Source organism: Ambystoma mexicanum, chromosome 14 (genome assembly GCF_040938575.1).
Source record: "Ambystoma mexicanum isolate Mex_15411 chromosome 14, UKY_AmexF1_1, whole genome shotgun sequence".
In the NCBI taxonomy this organism is placed as follows: domain Eukaryota; kingdom Metazoa; phylum Chordata; class Amphibia; order Caudata; family Ambystomatidae; genus Ambystoma; species Ambystoma mexicanum.
Genome location: NC_090940.1, coordinates 175,167,026 through 175,187,510, shown reverse-complemented (window position 1 = coordinate 175,187,510; position 20,485 = coordinate 175,167,026). Strand labels below are relative to the sequence as shown.

Below are 20,485 nucleotides of genomic sequence, written 5' to 3'. Positions count from 1 at the left end.
GTGTACCATAAAATACTATGTCAACACCTCACCACATAAAGAAGTGTTGTGAGCACAAAGGTTTCCTCCATTTTGTGTGAAGGGGGCTGTGGTATGTGAGGAAAGATACATCATAAAAGCGAGTCAATTAACCACTAGCTACCCACCTCTAACACACCCAAAGGGGGCTACTTATCAGACATTATCCTCACAGTGGAAATTTCATGAGAATATATCTGTCACCACGATCAAGGTAATATATTTAACATATTTAAATCATTATTTTCTCAACACAACAGTAAAAAAACACATAAAAAACAGCGTTCGCCATTTGCGAAAACAACAGTGGAAAGAGAGAAAATACCACTTCGTATTTATGACTGTTGTTAACACCAATGTATTAACAGTTTATGAACATTCATTGGTTTGCGTGATGTTAGTAATGGTGTGACTTGATCACATTACAATTATACGTAAACATGGTATAATGGCGTCAATTATACCAGGTTTACGTATTAAAATACGCTTTTTTGAAACACCTCACCACAGCAGCCCACTTTTCCTCCAAAGCCACAACCTGGATAGAATCCTTCCTGTCCAACTGAACAATGAGGGTCTTCACCCAGACTGCTGCGGTCCCACCAGCACTAGTCACCTGCGGAGTCCCCCAAGGCTCTTGAGTTTCCCCAACATTGTATAACATTTTGACTAAGCCCCTTTTTGACCTATTGGACGAGCAGTGTGTGTTTCCTACACCGACTACGCGGATGACACCCAAATCCTCCTGCCTATATTGGTCAATTACAATTCTGACACCATTGCCCTGAACAAAATATACCAAATCATCCAAGCCTGGATGGCCCAAAAAGGACTATGCTTAAAGGATGAGAAAACAGATCTACTCCTCGTAGGAACTCAATCACGACTAAATAAACTAGATAAGGACTATACATCACTCATCATAGATGGGAACCCCATCCTAGTCTCCAAAGTAAAAACCTTGGGGGGGGGGTCTACTGTAAAGACTGGAGGGGGGTTTCTGTATTACTGCTCTCTATATGGCAGAGTAGAGGCACAGAGCACCCCAGCCAAGATTCTTTAATTGGTAAACGTGGACGAGCAATCAAGGCTTAAGCTCTCAGGTGGTGATGCAGGCTGGTTCTTAAGTACTGTGTAGACCACAAGCACCCACAAAGGAATGCCGACACACTATGTCAGTGAAAGCGCAGTTATTTATATAAATAAGGCTTTGATTATGTACACATACAATAACACACTGTGTTCAGGCAATTCTAAAATGGTGAATATATATATAAGTCTCACTGTGGTACCACAATTACTCTTGACTCCATTACAATGCACCAACTGCTGTCAGTTCAAAATGGCATACAAGTCAATATAGCAAAAAGGTATCAACCATAGACTTAGTAGGAAAACAAGTTGGGTAGACAATTGGCAGAATGCTGGGCCCCTACCGTTAGGCACAGTTCTGTGTGAGGCTCCCCCCTCCCCCCCCCCAACTGGGCAACCTGTAAATAAGATACTAAACAAGTCCCATCCATATATTGTCCATTAGAGTCTCATCTCCTTCTATAAAGTTCTACTACCCCAATGTACCTGGTTTAGCAGAGTTTGACGTTGGGTCGTCAACGGATACTTCTTGAGTGGAATCCCTTTAAGGCAGAAGCCATGGATCGTCGAGATCCCACGAAGTAAAAGGGTGAACAATGGCATCGAGGCTGCAGCTTCGATCCAGCCTGTGCTCGTCGACGATCAGTCATGGACATCCTCCTGAGATGAGGCATGCAGTGCACCTCGACGGTGATAGTTTGTTGCCGCAAAGAGTCAATGAAGAACTTTGGCTCCTCAAGGCCGTCGGGTCATCGGCGTCTGGCATCGGCGAACGGTACATGGCCACGGCTGGCTTTCGGATCTTCGTCGGCGTCTTTGAGGACTTTGTGTGGCGGGAAACCCACCGGCGGATTCTCCTCGGTTAGTCAGCAACCTTGATTTTCTGCGACGGGACAAAGCGGTCGACGGTGATGAGCAAGTGAGTCCTTGATTCAAATGTCTTGGGTAATGTAGCCTTGCGGCTCCGGTCGACAATGTTGGTTGTCGATGGTGATGGACTTCAATGTCCGGCTACTTTGCAATTCTGCGGCGGTCCCTGTCTCCAGTCGGCAGCCTTTCGAGAACCGACTTCCAGGGTGCTTCAGCGAAGGTTAGCTGGTGCACGATGGTCCCTCGTAGCTCAGGAAGAGGTCTCCTACCCACGTCCTCTCTTGGATCAATTTCTTGAAGACACAGCAGCTTTCAGATTGTGTCGAAGGGAACAGCGGTTCACCTTCTTCTTCCAGCTCAGCTTCCAGAGTAAGCATCAAGTTTAGACTTCAGCCTCTGAACGATTTCTATCAGTGAGAGATCCCCAGATATACTGTTTGGTCTCTCATTCACTCTGCTGGGTCACACTCAGGCAACCAATCATCCAGAAAGGCATTCATGCAGACAGGCAGCCATCCAATCAGGCTCACAGTGCATTCAGGACATTCTCCTCCCTCCAGACACTCACAACACGGAATGTATATTGGGATAAGTACCCAGCCATTCAGCACTCCACACTGCATTCATACCAGTTTCGGGCAGGGCTGTCTCAGTCTTTGTGTCACATACCAGAAACCAAACACCATAACATGAAATGCATTTTGGTCGCATACTCCATTCACCCAGGTCCCACCCCAAGGGCGTACCCACAACATACAGTCACTGGAAAGGCTCCAGCCAGTTTGGCCTGGACTTCCCCACAAAACCATATATGGAACTTCCACCTAACAGCCAGTCAGGGGAAGGGACAGCGTCAAGGCTTCCCAGGACTTTGGGAAAACAAGGTAACAGGCAATAGAAAGCAAGTCATTCTCTTCTATTGCCTCCACCCTATGGAACAAACTACCAGACTACATCTCACCAGAACCCAAATTCAACGCCTTAAAAATAAAAAATAAACGATCCAAAGACTGGTAGACTGCCAACCTTCACTCGCAACCCTAACACACTACCTGCATGTTTACACTCGCTCCTTCATTCAGACACACCCTTTTTCAACTATATAAGAACTTACGACATACCAGACAGACCTTTCTAGCCCCCCATCCATCTTGGTTAACATTTCCACAGCACCGCTTTCCTCCCTCCATCCATCCATCTCCCTTTTACCACAATAGCACTTAGCTGCTACGTACTTTCAGACCTGATAGCACTTTTACCTCTTGAGTAAACTGCACTTTCATTCCAAACCTACCCTCTCTTCATCACTCCTCTCCCAATCCACCCACTCTCCATGCCCACTCTGTCTCCTTAGCAATTCTGGAACGTGCTCTCTTGTGCCATGAACATATTTACTTACTAACCCTAAATAAATGTTAATGGTCTGTACATGCATTTACATATTGGCTGCAACCAGGTGACTGATGCTTTGAAGCACGTGTGCAATCTGGCACCTGTATACAAGACGCCCATAAAAACATAGGTTTCAGTGGCTGAGGTGATCTAAGGAGACGATCTCATAAGACAACCTACTGACACATCTTAAAGACTGGTGGTTCTTTGGACTGGCAAGGATTACCATCATCTTGGTACAGGGGAAAGGGCCATCCCAAAAAAATGTGCTCTACATTTCAAGCATTAGACATTCAAATACATCTGTATCCAGATCCATTTGCCTGAAGAGAGAAATATTGCCTTGAATATAGGTCCAGTGTTGTTATCATTTACTTAAGAAGCTGGGCAGCACAGAAACCCACCAATTAATTTAACAGGCACAAGAAGGTGGTTTCAAATGATAATTTCCCCCAGAAACGTGTACTTCATATAGAATATATTGTTAACAATTCCTAACTGAGTTAAGGCGAAATGCACAGGTTGATTTGACAGTGCAAGATTTAGAGCTTGGCAGTCAACATTTTATATATGATAATTTGCCAGGGGTGCGTGAGGGGGACATCGTCCAAGGCTTGTGCCTAATCCCCTCCATCACCACCTTAAGCTAATTAAGCTCAGACTACCTTTCAAGTGTCCTTAACCTACTAAAGGTATAATAGCTAAGCAGCCAAGGCACACGTTGCCAACAGAAATACAGCATAAGAAGCTATTGCTTCACATAAACAAATGTCCTAATAGGGTCAGAGTTTGATATGAACTTAATCTCCTGGGGCAGGTAAATTAGAATTGTATATGTACACATTATTTGGTATGTAAAACACACACACTAATGTTTATTGCGATGGTAGAGCCATCTCGGATATTTGCATGATCACCAGTATGTGACTCTAGAAAGTTAGTTCAAACAGGGCTAGACTGTCCAAAGTTCCTGCCAGTTGGCTTGGGGCAAATCTCATGACCAGTTTTCCTCCGTTGCAACTGTTATTTTAATGGGGAAAAGCTCTTAAATAGGTTCTACTGGCTACTTCTCCCAATGCTGCAGTGGGCCCACAGTTAAACATAGGCAATGCTAGCCTACGGGACCCTCCTAGAAAGTCTTGTCTCTTTCCATCTTTTTCCTCGGGTATCTGTTTATCAGAGAGCAACAGTTTTTTGTTCTTGGGATTAGAGTGGTGAATCCAGCAATGTAGAGTTTCCACAGACTCTGCAAGAAGTTGGAAGGACACCAAAGAAGATTTAAGAATGGACTAAAAGAGTCCGCTACAGTGCTCCTGCAGGGCAGCAGTGGGATCTGGTTGGTCCAGAGGAAACAACGGTTCATGTCGCAGGACAGGTGTAACAATGGCCCACAGATGGCAGCTGGTAAGCACTTTCTTTGTAAAAACCGAATGCCTCACATTTGTAATCCTTATGCATCGTAACAGTGCTCTAGTGCCATCGCCTTAGTTTCCATGCAGGGTCCCACAGGGCAGGCTTGAGGAGATCAGGGAGATGGTAGAAGAGACAACTAGCTTGCTCTCAGCGAGTCAAGGGAACAAGTCACTGCTGCACAGCGAGTGTCTGACTCCAGAAGATCAGATTGCAGCTAACACTGGCAGAGCTTCAAAGTCAGGCCTCATCTGGGATGGGCAGAGCCTCCACACCGTCCTTTAGTCGAGGCATTTTCTTGATGCTTCAGAGACTTATTCCAGCAGTGAACAAAGTAATGATGAAGATCCATGCTATGTGAGAATTGTATGCAGATAGGGCAAACTTTAGCAATCCTTAGGATGCATCCATTCAAACATTTTGGTAGCCACCCAATCACTGTTGGGCTGTGTGGGGGGTCAGAAATGTGAGGTGGACCACGTTGTTCTCAACAAATGCCATTTTACTATATTATAAGGTTGGATGAAAGCCTCACTATCCTGGACCTGATGAGGATTTCCCTGCCTAAAATAAACTAAAGGAAACACTCCAACAAAGGAGATCTGTCCCTCGCACTTACACAAGTGGGGAAAGAGTGACCCGGGGCCACTGACAGCTTGTGAACTCACAGGGTAAGACTTGCGCCTCAGTTCCCCTCACCATTCACAGGTCTTCTGATGCTGTGGCTCCTCGCAACCCAGCAACTGCTTTGTTTAGTCCACCTTCGCCCATGCCAATTCCAATTGGAGCTCCTCTTGCTCCTTAGACCCTCTGGTGCATGGCAGCCACCGGAGACAGCCTTGAGGTCCTCGGGTGAACGGCAGTCACCGGAGACAGCCTCCTGCACACTTCCCTCTGCATTTCAGATTGCTAGGGATACAGACCCTCTCAGGATCGGCAGCTGATATCTGCCAAGCAGTGGTCCTGACATCCTCTCTTTCCTCCAGCTTCTGCCTGGGCTGCCAGCGTGAACCACGCCGTTTCTGGCTTCCTCTACTCTTCACCAGCAATGCCAACTCTATGGCCTGCACCTTAGGGGGCCTTTTAACCGCTCTGGCTCCCTCAGGTGTGGGTCATCTGCATTAATGAACTGACCACTCCTACAACATTGTACCTCTTCTTCGTCCCAGTACTAGGTAATTATGGGGCTTGAAGCCCCCAATGAAAAAATTAGATTTTCTTATGTTGGTTTTATTTTTAAACCCCTGTTTGTTCCTTATAACATTTGTTAAAGGAACGTCATAAGGATTAGTCATTAGCCTTGATTGGGAAGGGAAAGGCAATTATTTTACGCTTGTGTTATTCACACATTTCCAGAATCTGTGTGAATGCCTAGGTTTTCCAATCTATTCTGTAAGTACTATTCCTACCGTGCCCTTGTCAGGAGTCTTATGTATTAAGGTATCCTCCCTTTGCTGTTATAGCCTTTCTCGGTGCCTGTTTTTATCAGAAGAGTTTGTGAGCTTCGCTGACATTCCAGTTGGGGTTTCTCATCCTCGTGAGCATTGTCTTTAAGTTACCTTATAAAATACTATCAAGGGTGTTAGCTCACAGATCCAGTCATTGCTTGTCATGTATGTGGGCATAGACCTAACAGTGCCGTTAACAGCAAATGGGTAAGGAGCTTGTCGACTTTCTTTGTAATCATAAGGAGCTTCTACAAATCATTTTCAGGCTGCCCTCTGCCACCTCCTCTCCCTCTCGGATTGCCTGACTGCCATTCAAGATTGGTGTGCCGCCACCAATGATCTTTGTCTGAATGCCAGCAAGACAGAGATCCTCCTCATCGGCACACCTTCACCATACCTTCCCTCACTCTCTGGCCGGCTTCCCTTGGCCCTCCTCCTACCCCCACCTGTGAGGCGAAGAACTTCAGGGTCATCTTTGACTCCACCCTTTCCTTCTCCGCCCACATCTCTGAGGTCTTTAAAAACTCAAATTTCCTACTGCGCCTCCTCAGAGGTACTCTGCATTTCCTCTCCTTCCCCCAGAAGCTCATGGTATGCCAAGCTCTTGTTCTCTCTGGGTTGGACTATTGTAACAGCCTTTTTCTAAATCTACCTGCCTCTACTGTCCGCCCTCCGCGACTAATCCAGAACAGGACTGCGAGACTTGTCCTTGGCCTCAAGCCCTGGGATCGTATCTCTCCAGCTCTGAAATCTCTCCATTGGCCCCCAGTGGATGCAAGGATTAAATTCAAAACCGTCTGCATTGTCCACAAGGCTTTCTGGGAGCTGGGTCCAAAACACCTTCAGCTATCCCTCCGCAAATGCCTTCCCTCTCGAGCTCTTCGCTCCTCTACCTCCAACTCCCTCAGGGTCCGTCGTTTTTCAAAGAAACAAGCTGGGGGTAGATCTCTGTCTTCAGCTGGGGCCTCCCTCTGGAACAGCCTCCCTGCCACTCTAAAACTTGAGGAGAACCATCTCCGGTTCCGGAAGTACATCAAGACCATCCTCTTTTCTTCTGCCTTCGCTCCCCCTCTCCCCTGCTGATATGTACTCTCTTGGCACCGTGCACCTGGCCACCCTCTGTCCTCTGGGCCCAGGTACCTGCTCACCCCGCCACCCTGCCGCACCGCCTCCGGGCCACCCTTTTCATTGGGGTCTGTATCTGTACCCATACAGCCCCCCCTTTCTTCCTGCACTTATCAGACCTACCCTGTCTGCTGCCTTAAACCTAACACTTGCAAATTGCTGGCTGCACTACCACCGTTTGTTGCCTTTATTATTTATATTTATGTTTCTCCTCTGCTTCGCACTTTCCACTTCTCCCCCCTTCCATGCACTTTTCCCCTCCACCTCTCCCATGCACTTGCGCGTTCTCAATGTCACTTGGCCTAGTAAGATCGCTGTTTTGTTCTCCCCTGTTCCCCTCCCTTGCCTTGTCGCGCTCTGAAACACTTGTGTACGAGCACAATAGAAATAAAATATCAATACATTTACACCACATCCCTTTATTTGTATTCTTATCAAGCTCTACTTGCACATCCTAGGTTTTGGTGTACATGTATCTTGGTTCCTGAGTTAATGTTGGCTTGACACAAAGCTATCCAATGTGTGATCATGTGCACCTTTCCCTTTCAATACCCACCAGCTTTGTCCTCTCATGACGAAAAGAGACGGAATCTCAAGGCCGGGTGAGAGACCTAAGAACAAGGCAGGGTGAGAAACCTGAGACCCCAGGACAGGGAAAAATAGTCAAAATGCCAAGGATGGGTAAGAGACCAGTGACCCCAAGGTGTGGCGAGAGAAACCAGCCCAGCACAGGGCACAAGAAACATTTGTCTTATATGAACAAAAGAGAATACTTGGAGGCAAGGGCCCTCTAATGGAAAAGACATAACACAGGGGGTCGGGAGTGGGGGGAGGTAGATGATGGGGGAGCGAGGATCATAAACTAACCATCAGCCCTTTGCTTAGGGTCAAAGCCCAATGTTATTTCTGCTGAGTTGATCAGCCGGATTCATGGAATTATTTGCGTGGAAAGCGCAGATTTTCGAGCCTTTCTGCCCGAAAATCCCTGTTTGAAGTATGGGGATTTTCAGGCAGAAAGGCGCGCAAATCTGCGTTTTCCACACAAATAATTCCATGAATCAGGCTATAAGTATTTCTTTACTAAGTGGCAGGGACAAAACCTAGGTAGTAGAGGATTCTGGACAGTGGACTTTATTTCAGGGTTTCTAGTTTTCAGTCTTTATTCTTTGTCATCTTCAGTGGTGCTTTTCCAGCGTTTTCACAAAATAAAGAAATCTATGTACAACAGCGTTTTTCCAGTGAAAAACATGCAGTATTTAACAAACTTACTTTTTGGAGTAGAAATATCACGAGATATACAATGTTCACAATGGACAGGCTATTGAGGGAACAGTCTCTCAAAAGTGGAAGCTAACACGCTTCTGCTGAGAAAGCCAGCCACAGATGTCAATGAGACGCTGCCCCTGGAAAGGATGCAGGCATTTTTGTGTACATAATGATGCCCTTTATCAAGATCGAGGGCAGGTTCTATTTTGTATGTGGACCTTGTGACAAAGGACAAGCAGGGGGCTTTAATTCGCATATTTATTGACAGCAGTGTAAAATGACTGAACAATATGTTCAAGGAAGATTTTGCAATACCTGTGTGCGTCTTATTTTAACACTACATATTGAATAGCCACAAAGACAGCCTTGGTGCACAAATACGTATTCAGCAAAATCTATATTACATTTGTGTTTAGTGTATTTGTCCCAAGTCGGGAGCAATTTTGAGGTACGTTTCTTTTTCGGAGTGTGTGAATTTATGTTCACATAAAAAGGCTTACAATAGGCTACAACTGCTCAAAGTTGCACCTGCCCACTGATAAACACTTTCTTTTACACAAAAAAAAAAAGATTTAACATACATATTTTGGTGTCTGTGCATGTCTTATAGAGAGAGGGAAGGAGAGGGCCAGGTTGCAAAGAAACGCTGAAACATCCAGTAAAAAAATGTTTTTGTAAATTCAAATACTTGATCAAGCTTCCCCGTCCTAGCCTCCAAGCTCTGGAATGCACTCCCCCTCACCAATAGATCAGAAGAATGTTTTAGTGCCTTCAAGGCCAAAACGAAAGCCTGGCTCCTCATTCAGCCTTCAAACTCTGACCTCATATGTACCTGGGAGCCCTGCCCTAGCAAAGCGGCCGATCTAATTCTCTACTTGTAAATGATGTATATACTGTATATTTTGTACTGTATCCATAGTTTGAATTTATGTATGCCTTTATGTAACCATGTATAAGCTGCACCCTGATGCCTCCGGGCCGGACTGTTGTGCGTTACAAATAAACAAATACAAATACTTGCCCGTGGTCAAGGGCTATTTTGAGGAATTTTGAGACGCGAATCAGTAACAGCGACAAAAATGGCTCACATTTGTCTACAATTCATCAAAATAGCCCCTAACCACTGGCAAATATAGTTTTATTTGTAAACCAAATATATATATATATGTAACATAATGTGTAGTGTTTTTGAAAAAGGTCAGGGAACAAGAGAGCATTTGGGAGAAAACATACAGCCAAACCTAGGGGGAGTAGGGCCCCTCACCTATTGTGCGTTAATCCCCCTCAAGCTTTCTCCCATACTTGCTCACACTAAGGCACCACAGGGGGTGTGGGGTAGTGATTTTTTATTTAAACGTAGGAGGCACTCTTCCTCATGGTGGCGTGTTTCCGGTGTTTGAAAACCGGAAAGCCTAACTATTATTTGTAACCGACATCCTGGCGAGCACCCTTTTTACCTTTTTCTTTATGGAGTAGGTCCAAAGCACCTTAGAGTTAGGAACAGCATAGGTTTTTGCCGATGTAAAATAAAGGCACATATGGAAAACAATGCCAACTCTTCCATCTCCTAGTTCTGATCTACCACAGAGTCAATTGGACATCTGGGCTTTCAACTTCCCGTTTTTGATGGAACCCTAGCCGAACCCAGATGTCAATGTAAGCCAGCTCTGTACCCATATCCCCTGGATCCAAAAGGTGAGAGCGGTCATCCCCAATGGCCTAGACTTACTTATGATTATTTCCCCATCCTGAATGGGGTTCAAATGGCAGAAACCCTGTTTGGGAGCCCCATTCAGCTCCATGGGGCATAAGGGCCTTCCTGGCAGCTACCCTTGCCTTACCTTTGGTGGTGGAAGCTAGGGTTAGGAATCCAGACTCGTGTCCCCTAGACATGCAGAATTGGTAGCTGCCCTTTCCTAGACAGGAAACCTATCATCTCTAACATACAAACAGTGTCACTATCTAATGCACAAGATTGCCAAATCTAGCCAGTTTCAAAGGTTAATCTAAGTTTCCAAAACGTTTGTTACTTGCCTGGAACTTTGGTGGATGCTTATTTCTAGGTTAGGGTTGGATTCAGTTTGTTTAGTTCAAGTGCGTTACAGTTACCTTATAATTTATAAGACGTGTGATAACCAATGCGACCTATCTCCCCTACTTTAGCTCTTCTAATTGTATTGCTTCGAATTGCAATAATTCTAAAGTGAGGTAGCTAGCCAAATGATAAGTGTCCTAATTGACACCTAAACTGTGACTGTATATGTGTGGGTGTTTTTACTTACTTGTATTATTCTGACTTAATGCATCTGTGTTGTTAAATGAGGTAGCACATGTACATACTTACCTATGTGGACAACATATTTTCTTGTCCATCTCTTGTGCATGGTAACTGTACTTTACTGCAAGCTCCGGCTCTCCTTGGTCTATGCCTTACTGCTTATTCACTCTACCAAGTGAGTGTTTGGGTGCACTTCTTTGTTAAACCTCTGCAGGCTCACTAAGGTCGGCTTCTCAAAACCCTGCACTACTAGTTGTTCTGAACATCCCGCCTAACACTGGGAAAGCAGTTTTCCACATTAACTGGCTACCTGGTGTAACTTATTTCACTTCTTGCTAATATGATTGTAAATATGCAAACTGAAGAATTTGATAAAGCTCCTCAGCACTGGGCATGGGCTGTTAATAGCTGCAATGCACAATGCTATTCCAAGTGACAGGGGGCACTTGCCACCGGACTCCTAACTTGAAGGAAAAAGCTCTTATTTGGTCCTAATGAGTTGCACTTCCTTTGCCAAAATGAACTAGCAGTCAACTACTTCCTCATTCGATTGACGTAATATCTTTTTAAATATGCTTCAGTAGTCAACACAATATATTATCTACAGTAATTTGCTTGTGATCAAATTCGATATCATCAATTTCTTATAAAAAAGGATTGCAAACCTAGATAACCATTATGAACATTTTCACAAACTACTCAGTAAACCCAAAAACACATTAGTTTGCGTACATCCATGATTACAAATGTAGGGAGCGATTTATCCACATCACGGGTAAAAACCCAAATTATGCTTCTGTATCTTCCTATCACAATTTGTAGTGTTGTGTCTGGATTCAGATTCAAACAGTTCATGGTTCTACTTACCTGTGGAAATTTAGAACGCAAGGAACAATATCCACTGTATTTGGTCTCCCCATCACGAGGGACTTCTGTGTTGAGGGTACCATAAAACAAAGCAGTCTGGTTATTTCTACCCAATTTCAGGTGAGCAACGCTTTTTCCTCCAACCTCCTGGTCAGAAGTGACAATCCACTGGGAGAGATCTTCCTGGCTACGAAACTCCCATGCAACGTGTGTCTGCTCTACCAGGTACTCTTCTATGGGCCTGCCATCTGGTCCCGTTACATGGTCTACAATCTCTTTTTTTAAGAGGCCAAAATGTGTCTTCACCCCTTCCACACCCTTCGCAAAGCTGAAGTTGATTTTTTTCCAAGGTGGGGTGTTATCAGGGGGAACACCAGGCCTACGGTAGTTGCTGTGGAGTCTTGTTCTACAGTTGGTTGAAATACATCCCAGCAAAGGACGGAAGGATTTCCATGTCTGTATCCCTTCCCAATTGCAGGACAGCGATATGGGTTTGCATACTAAAGCCATAGTGAGTAATACAATGTAGTATTCGAAAGAGAGACAATTCCTTCCAGATGAGAAAAGATAATAGCACTTGTGTGGCTAGCGCTCAGTTTCTATTTTAAGCCTCCATCTGAAATACAAAACAAAAATAATGGAGAAACATTTAAAAATTGGGTGAGCACTGCTACACAATAACGGTTGAGAAGGCTTCTCAAATCTTAATTTCCCCCGATTTTTTGTGGACAAAGGGTTATGGTGATTATTAATCCATGCTAAAGCATCAGTATATCTTTTTCGATACAACAAACTGCTAAGTAAAGAGTGTTAAAAACCAAAACGTTTCCCCTCGTAAAAAAACAAATAGCAAAACACAAAAAAAGTGCTCTAAAAGTGCCAGCACTTTGTATGCCAAAATAATGACATGCCACTATATTTTGATTGTAGACATTCCTCTAGCAATAAATTTCTTCTCTATCGGTTATTTACACACGCTTCAGATAGAATGTCAAGTATAATTAATTTCTATGAAGCCTCAAAGCAATTAATTTAGAAATCTAGATGTCCCAAGAGCTGAAGACACTCATAGAAACCAAGCTCAATTATGTTTTGCAGGTCTCACTTTCAGAATTTCCTAAAGCTTTTTGAGTTGGCGGCACATGCACACAATTCCAATTCAAGAAAGGAATACAAGAATACAGCATTTGCCAAATTAAGGCTACGTTTACAAGTGCACAGAACTGTCCCTCTAAAAAACGTTATGTGCAGTATACATGATAAATCATGCATGAACAACGCGAAAAGCTTTGGCTTTTGTGTTGAATCATTAAATTGTGATGAGACAGATTGCTTTTTTTTTTTTAATGGGGGTAAAACGTGATTATTTACCCACCCACTGACTGCCCATGGGCGTGCTAATCCCTATGGCCACTTCCTGCCCCTTCCAGCACAATACATATCCTCCTGGGATCCCTTTGAGCTAACTTTATCAAGCCTTAAAAAAATCCAACTTAAAGTGCCTGTTTTTTTTTTTTTTAAGCAGTCTTGGGCGTTGGAACTGTAAATGTGCTACTGGTGTAATAAAAATGTTTTAACCAGGTCTGCCTTCCACTACGCGTCCTTCGCAAAAAAGCATTGGCAAAGCTTGCAGTTTTGGCTTGTTTATAAGTATTAAGCTACCAATCAATAAAAAGGTGCAAATCCAAAGCTCGAGCATAGCACATCAAATATACCAAATAGTGGGCCCTTCCTACTTCAGAATTAAGTTTTAACACTACACTCCTTCCAGACACGTAGGTTCAGCAATGCTGCAATAGTACTAGTCCCTAAAATCAACAAGAAACGGCAAGGAGGATCCTCTTTTCCAGTTGTAGCCACAAAACTGTGTAACACCCTACCCAAACCTCTCCATCTGGCCGAGAGCCACCTGACTTTCAAGAAGAAGATTGAGGCTTGGCTTTTTAACCAACCACTTTTAAATAAATGAAAAAAATAATAGCAACCGACTAAAAAATGTGCACCAGAAACTTTTGTACTAATTTACGACAAGCATTTTCGAAACTCTTGGCACTACCCTCTGCGGCAAACCAAGTTGGACTCCTGGAACATCTGCTGGCACCTTTAATCTCAGTTAAATCTACAACAGAGTTAGGAAGCAACAACACTCTCGCCCCCACTGCCCACTCCCCTCATCACTCAACTCAACTAACCCCTCACTACTAAAATCTTGCATCCTTACACCTCCCACACTCCTACAGATATTAACATTGTAGTTAAAATATTCAGACCCTATCCAGCTTCTATCAACAACCATGCTGTCAATTTTTGCACTCCACAATTCGAGGAAATCCCACTACAGCAGTGCCCAGCAAGTGCCTTTCCCATTCCCATACAAAAGCCAAAACTGTTGTAATTGCCAATTGTAAAGTGCACGTTTATCACGTTATAACCTTCTCCTAGGGTCTGGAAAGCATCCAGACGTCTTAAGGCGCTGTTGTGGCCATGCCATTGGAAGTCACATGGTATACTGAAAGGTCACATAGCATGAATGCCGCTCCTATGCAGTGTGCAACAGGCAAGCACTCCGCTGTGCCCCAAACAGTACCCGCTCGTCAGTGTCGGCTTCTCTCTAACTGTGCCATTTCCTGCTGCCTCGCCTCTATTGTGACTCACGGTTGCAGTTTCTCCAGATAAAGCGCGTCTGTCATTGATCTTTTCCCCTCCCCTATGTACCTCAATTCCTTCCTAATTATTCAGCCGGTGTTCTGATATTTAGGACTACTACAGATGGTGAGCATCGGGGAGAAAGACAGTGTATCAGGACAACATCGACACTGAAAAGGGACTTCAGCAACAACCCCAGAGTTCGTAGAAAAACTAGACGGGTAACCGTAAACCTTAAAATATGGCTGCATTGTACGCCATGCTGGTGGGCAGGCAATATACCATTGAGATCTCTCAGTTTTCAAGGCTGCAACTGATATTCGTTACCAAAAAACAGCTCTCAAGTGTCTTAGTTCAATGTTTGAGAAAAAGATCCATTACGGGGTTTTTCTTGGAATTCTGGGATTTGCAATAAAACCCAGAATTCTAAGAAATGAACAGACTGTGTGGGTTGCTCCCAGAGAACTGGGTAATTTGAAAGCAGGTGCAAAAACAGTTATGTTCTGTGCTGCTCTGAATTGTAGCAGTAGGTTTGAGAGATAGTTATAAGACATTGGTTACTGTTTGTTGCATCTAATGATCTGCTCCTTTGCAGTGCAGAGCATTTGTTAAATAAGTGACAGCATATATGCCAATGTTATTTTGTAGCTCTGGATTCATAGCTCTCAACTCACACGCTTTTGGCGGGTGTCACCCGCCTTGTGAAGGGCTGACTCACCCGCCAAGCCTCCTGCAAGCCCATTCATTCCAATGGGCGTCTCACCCACCAAAAACAAAATCGGGTGATTACACCCGCCTTTGTGACACAAATGGTTCAGAGCTATGCCATTATAAACCCTGACTACAAGTCCTAGAATTCAAAGTTAAAACCAGGCCTGGACTTTTTCCTGTCCCCTGCTCAAACACAAAGTGTATGCTCCTTTCCAGGCCCCCAACGTGCTGCAGCACCAAAACGAGGGACACAGAGCCGTGGAAATATGTTGCTTTCTCTTTATTGTACTTTCGCTTTATGCATAAAGCAGCAGATTTCCTTCACGAATGCACCAGCATGCGCAACCCTGGTTTGCTGTTTTCGGCGTGACGAGATAGTCTTGTCACTATGGGTAAACCGTGTCCACTTTGGACACATCTCGCCTTTTCGGGCAAAACAAAATCCCATTACTCACAGTTGCCCTCATATTTCCTCGATCAGTCTCACAGGCCATTTAATGCATCTCCTCGGTCTCATCGGCCTCTCCACGGGATGCCCATTCTCTGTCACCACCTCCTCATCATTCTCATCCCTTTCCCGGCGATTTTCCTTGCTTGTCTTCTTGTCCTCAACTTCCTTCTCTCCTTCTCGGTAAAGCCCGAACTGTGACACATTTTGAGTGATCACTCTGCCCGGGGATCGGGCTGCTACCATGGGCCCCTTAATCTCCGTGATGATTGGGTGACCGGGATCAAATCTTGACTCTGATTTCCGTTCCTGCTTTCGACACACAAGTACCTTGTCCCCATTTTGCAGCGAGGGCGACTGTGCCCTCTGTTTTTCATCAGCATATCTTTTGATCTCGAGTTTTCTGGCTGCAATCTTAGCCTGCAGGGTTGTGACGTCGGTCTCCCGGGCTCCTCTCTGTGGGGCAGTCTTGTCTTCACCTTTCTTTGGAACATTAACTCTGAGGGGCATCTTCCCGTCGTCCCATGTGGCGAGTTTCGGTAATCACATAGCACGCTGGACACAGCTTGGTTTAGTGACATCGGACTCAGCTCATTTTGTTGCAGTACTTTCTTCAAACTCACTTTCTCGATCATTCTGTTGGCTTGTGGCCACAACAGGTGATCTTCTAGTGTCGTATGCCCATGTGACTCATGAACCAAGAAAACTCCAGGCTGCTAAATGGAGGCCCGTTGTCCCACTTCAGCGTGCCAGAAATGCCCCATTCAGAGAATATAATGTCCAGTTCTGGGATTACGGTGCTGGCTGACGTAGTCAAGATCAGTTGTACAAGGTGGAACTGGGGGAATTTGTCTATTAGCACCTACTTTCCCCGGCCAAACGATCCAAAAAAATCAACTGCCACATGGGTCCATGGACATTCTGGCAGCTCAGACATTCTGAGTGGTTCCAGATTGCTGGGCTTTGAAGTGCACTGACACAGGTGACATTTCTTTACAGTGTTTTCCACCATTGAGTCGATCCCTTGGAACCACATGGTGTCTTTTATCTGCCCTTTTTGGCTACCATTCCTCAATGCCCCTCGTGTGCCAAGTCCACTACTTGCTGTGGCAGGTCCCTAGGTATGATGATCCGCCTCACACGCATCACAAGGCCGTCAGCTGTGACTGACAGCTCATCTTTCACCTGCCTGAAGGCCTGCATTTCATGCTTCCATGACTCTTTGTTCCCTTCTCTGAGCGCTAGTTCACTGTCTCTCCATCTTCACGATGTGATAAGCGCCTTCACCTTCTGCAGTATCCTGTCTCTCATAGTGTGATCTCTGACCATGCACATCGTAAGCGGCTTCAGGGGTCCGTGCTAAGTGAGGAAGTTGATGTATTCCTCCGCCATGGATGGGTCATGGTCTGGTTTCACAAGCGGGTGCCGGAAAATGAAATCGGATGGATTGTACTCCTTTCCCGGCTTACAGACGATGGTGAAATTGAAGTCCTGCAATCGTATCCCCCATCTTTCAATCCTAGGAGGTATCTTACACTGAGGATGTCAGTAAACCGTGACTAATGCCTGGTGATCGGTCACTACTGTGTATAGTTTTCCCCGAGTAGTAACATATGAAAATGCTTGCACGCCCAAACAACAGCCAATCCCTCTTTTTCTGGCTGTGAGTACTTTTTTCGACTTCTGTCATGCTTTTGGAGGAATACGCAACAATGGCTCTGGGACTGTACCTGCCGGGTTTGTGCTGCGCAAGGACAGCTCCCAGACCTCCTGGGCTTGCGTCTACTGTCAATTCAGCAATACATTTGGCCGGGTGGAAATAGGCCATGCACTCAGCAGAACCAATGTCTCTCTTGTTCTGTGCGGATGCCTTTTTGCATGCTTGGTCCCACTGAAACTCGCTCCCTTAGTTGGCAGGTTCTCTCAATGGTGCGCTAATGGTGGTGAAATGTTTCAGCTATATGCTGCAATAGCTAGCCATCCCAAGAAATTACTGTACCTCACTCCCATCTTGCGGGGGCACGATTTTTCAATTGTAGTTACTTTCCCCGGACCAGGCATGGGCAACCCTGATTAGCTGTATTCGGCACAATGATATAGTCTTGTCACGCCGGGTTAATCGTGTCTGCGCCGGACACAACAGACTAGTGTCTCCCGAATGGCATTTGAGGCGGGCTACAGAGCCTGTTGATGTTATTTATTATTTACCCATATATTGACAAGCTATGATAATCTATATGTCCACTGTCACCGACTACCTGCCCCTCCCTATACGCCAAAATAAGATGCAACTGTTGCATTGGCATACAGATATGATGACATACCTTTCAACTCACTCTTTTGGCAGGTGTCACCCACCATGGAGTCAGTTCACTCACCCGCCAAGCCCTTACGTGTCCATATACTTTAACGGGCTCTTACCCACCAAAAACGAAAACGTTTTTTCACTGCACTTCAGACTCAAAAGGCTCAGTGGTATGGGATGGAGACTGAAGTATTGGCTCCTTTAAGAGCCACACTCTTAAAGAAAGGGAGGGAAAGCGAAAGAAGGGAGCAGACATGCCGAAATCTATGGTGGCCAACTTTACAGAATGGTTTTGCAGGACACTTTAGATGTGGTAGTGCATCAGAAGCAGCCTGCAGTACCCGTTATTCCATATGGTGTCATTTGCGCCCCCGCACCCCATCCACTTTTTGGTAACATTAGTGGCCGTGGCAGATTGCATTTTAACACATATACAGCACAACAACAAAAACATAGGACCATTCTATGTCAAGACCGGAGGCAAGCATTATGCTTCAACTTCTTTAATAACTACTCTTCAGCAGTTTCAACAAAATAACAGAAATAACCAAAAATGACATCAACAACTAATTTTCTCTTTTCCATTATTGTTTACTGAACTTGAACTACATTCCCTCTGCTCTCACTGCTTCTGTAGTCATTGGCATTCTCTGCCCTGTCTTTATGTCACTTCCTGTCCTTCAATAATCCTCTTTTTTTTGCTGCTCTTCAGCAAGATAAGAACACTTTCATGGCAGAGCGATGTAATAGTTATGTAATATACAATGTATATGCTAATTTAACTACATAGCGCTAAGGAGATCAGAAGCAGGCTCATGTGGTAGTTCTACATCATATTTAACGGAAGAGCGCAGTGCGTTCTTTTATATTAACTAATGAGGGAACGGTGTCCTCTTACTCAGCTGCCAGACGGCCGGGTGAAGACAGTCAATGCGCGGTAGAGGAGAACATTGCAGGATAGCAGCACAGCCTGCACGCGAGAGGCAAACAGACAGCAGAGGTGAAACGGGGCCCGTGTCACATTACTGACACGACCAGGGGCCCGTTCTACCTTCCACGAGACCTGGCGGAGTGCAACAGCCCCCTTCTTCACAGGGGTGGGGCCTGTAGAGACGGAGGTCACAAGAGCAATGCAGTGCTCAGGGTGCCATTACAGCGGGCAACAAACTCAGTCAGACATTTATTACAATAAGAGGTCCCAATAACATTAGTCACCATGGCTTGTGCAAAAGGCAACAAAGGCCCAGCACAGAGTCGGCAGCAAGCGGAAAGTCTGCAAGAACATGCTGACAAAGTGCAACACGCATAAAAGAACATTGACAGCGCAAAGGAAAGAAAGAACGTGTGACCAAAAGGCAACACCCTTAAAACAACATTAGTAACACAGTGAGAGGAAAAAAGGTGCTAGCCACAAAAAAAGGGGGAAAATCCATAACAATGCAGCAGTGTACTTTTGCCTGCTGGTTCAGGTATCAGCACAGAGCACCCAGACATTGTGAGAATGTCAGAGTATGAATGAAGCAAGGAACAGCAGGCGCAGGACTTAGCATACCGCTTCAAAGAGGTGCTAGGAAGCTCGTTGGTGGATGCAGTGGCGCAAGGGGTAAAGCACTTACAAGACAGACTGGCTACACTAAAGTCTACTGTAAGCCAAACACATAAAAGCACAGAATTGTATAAGAGCACGCCCACCAAGACCTCAGAGAGAGGTATTCAGGGGAGCAAGGAGACCTGTAAGAGGAAAGCCTCTAATGACCCTCCAGTTCGCAAGGACGGGGTGAGCAAAGATGCCCCAGAGGCTGCTGATGCTTTTGGAAAGCTGAGAAACGCTTTCCTACAGAAATCAGCGGTGCCAAGCCTTATGACCCCCTCGCCAGGGGAAGTTAATATGGGAGACTCAGATGTAGTCTCAGAAGAAGAGTCACTAGAAACCACAATTTCTTCACAAGATGAAGAAGGCAAGCCAGATGAGGATTGGGCAAAGCCCACCGGAGGCAAAAGAGCCTGGAACGAAAAACACCTAGAAGGTGATGGTGAAGAGATAACAGACATGTTTAACCCAGTTAATATCAGGAACCACAGATCGTCAGACTGTCAGCCATCGCCCAGCATGTCTAAATACATGACACAGAGACTTAGGAAGGCGCTAGACAAGAACGCATGAAGGCAGAGTGCCCACGCCGAGGTCTGCCGGGCAAGGTGGCAGAGGCACCAGAGTTAAATCCCAAAATGCCAGCATTAGTCAGCAAGACAGCTAAAGACCCTTGCAAAGGTATGGACAGGTCTTGGACAAGCTGTCAAGACAAGGTGTTAGATGTGAGAAACCTGAAGGTGTCTCACCCGCTAGTCCCCAGGGATCTGTCATCCAGGTGGCCAGGACACAGCCATTGCTTTTGGATCCAGTTCCTGGGGGTGGACCATCCCGGGAGAATCACCTGGATGGGGGTCTTGAGTGGGACACTGAATGGTGAGAAGCGGTATCCCCTTCCCTGTAACACCTCTTGCCCATCCTACCAGGTAGGATACTTAGGAACTCAACCATCCCCCTTTCCCGACACAAACACTTTCTCGCGGACCGCTCACTGTGAGCAAAAACAGACTAACACCAG

General features: G+C 45.3%; 1 protein-coding gene across 3 annotated transcripts in view; it reads right to left on the bottom strand.

Annotated features, from left to right (window-relative positions):
* Positions 1-14,575, bottom strand: part of NDUFAF1 (NADH:ubiquinone oxidoreductase complex assembly factor 1) — a 58,846-nt gene extending 44,271 nt beyond the window's left edge. Inside the window, exons 1-2 of one of the 3 annotated variants that reach the window (XM_069638848.1) lie at positions 14,482-14,575; positions 11,767-12,382 (exon numbers count right to left, since the gene is read on the bottom strand). In XM_069638848.1, the coding sequence (XP_069494949.1) occupies positions 11,767-12,276 (510 nt within the window). In that variant the 5' untranslated portion in view covers positions 12,277-12,382; positions 14,482-14,575. Of the gene's footprint in view, positions 1-11,766; positions 12,383-14,198; positions 14,452-14,481 lie in introns of those variants that run through there. The other 2 variants (XM_069638851.1, XM_069638849.1) reach the window with 2 other exon arrangements.
* Between the last annotated feature and the right edge of the window lie 5,910 nt (positions 14,576-20,485).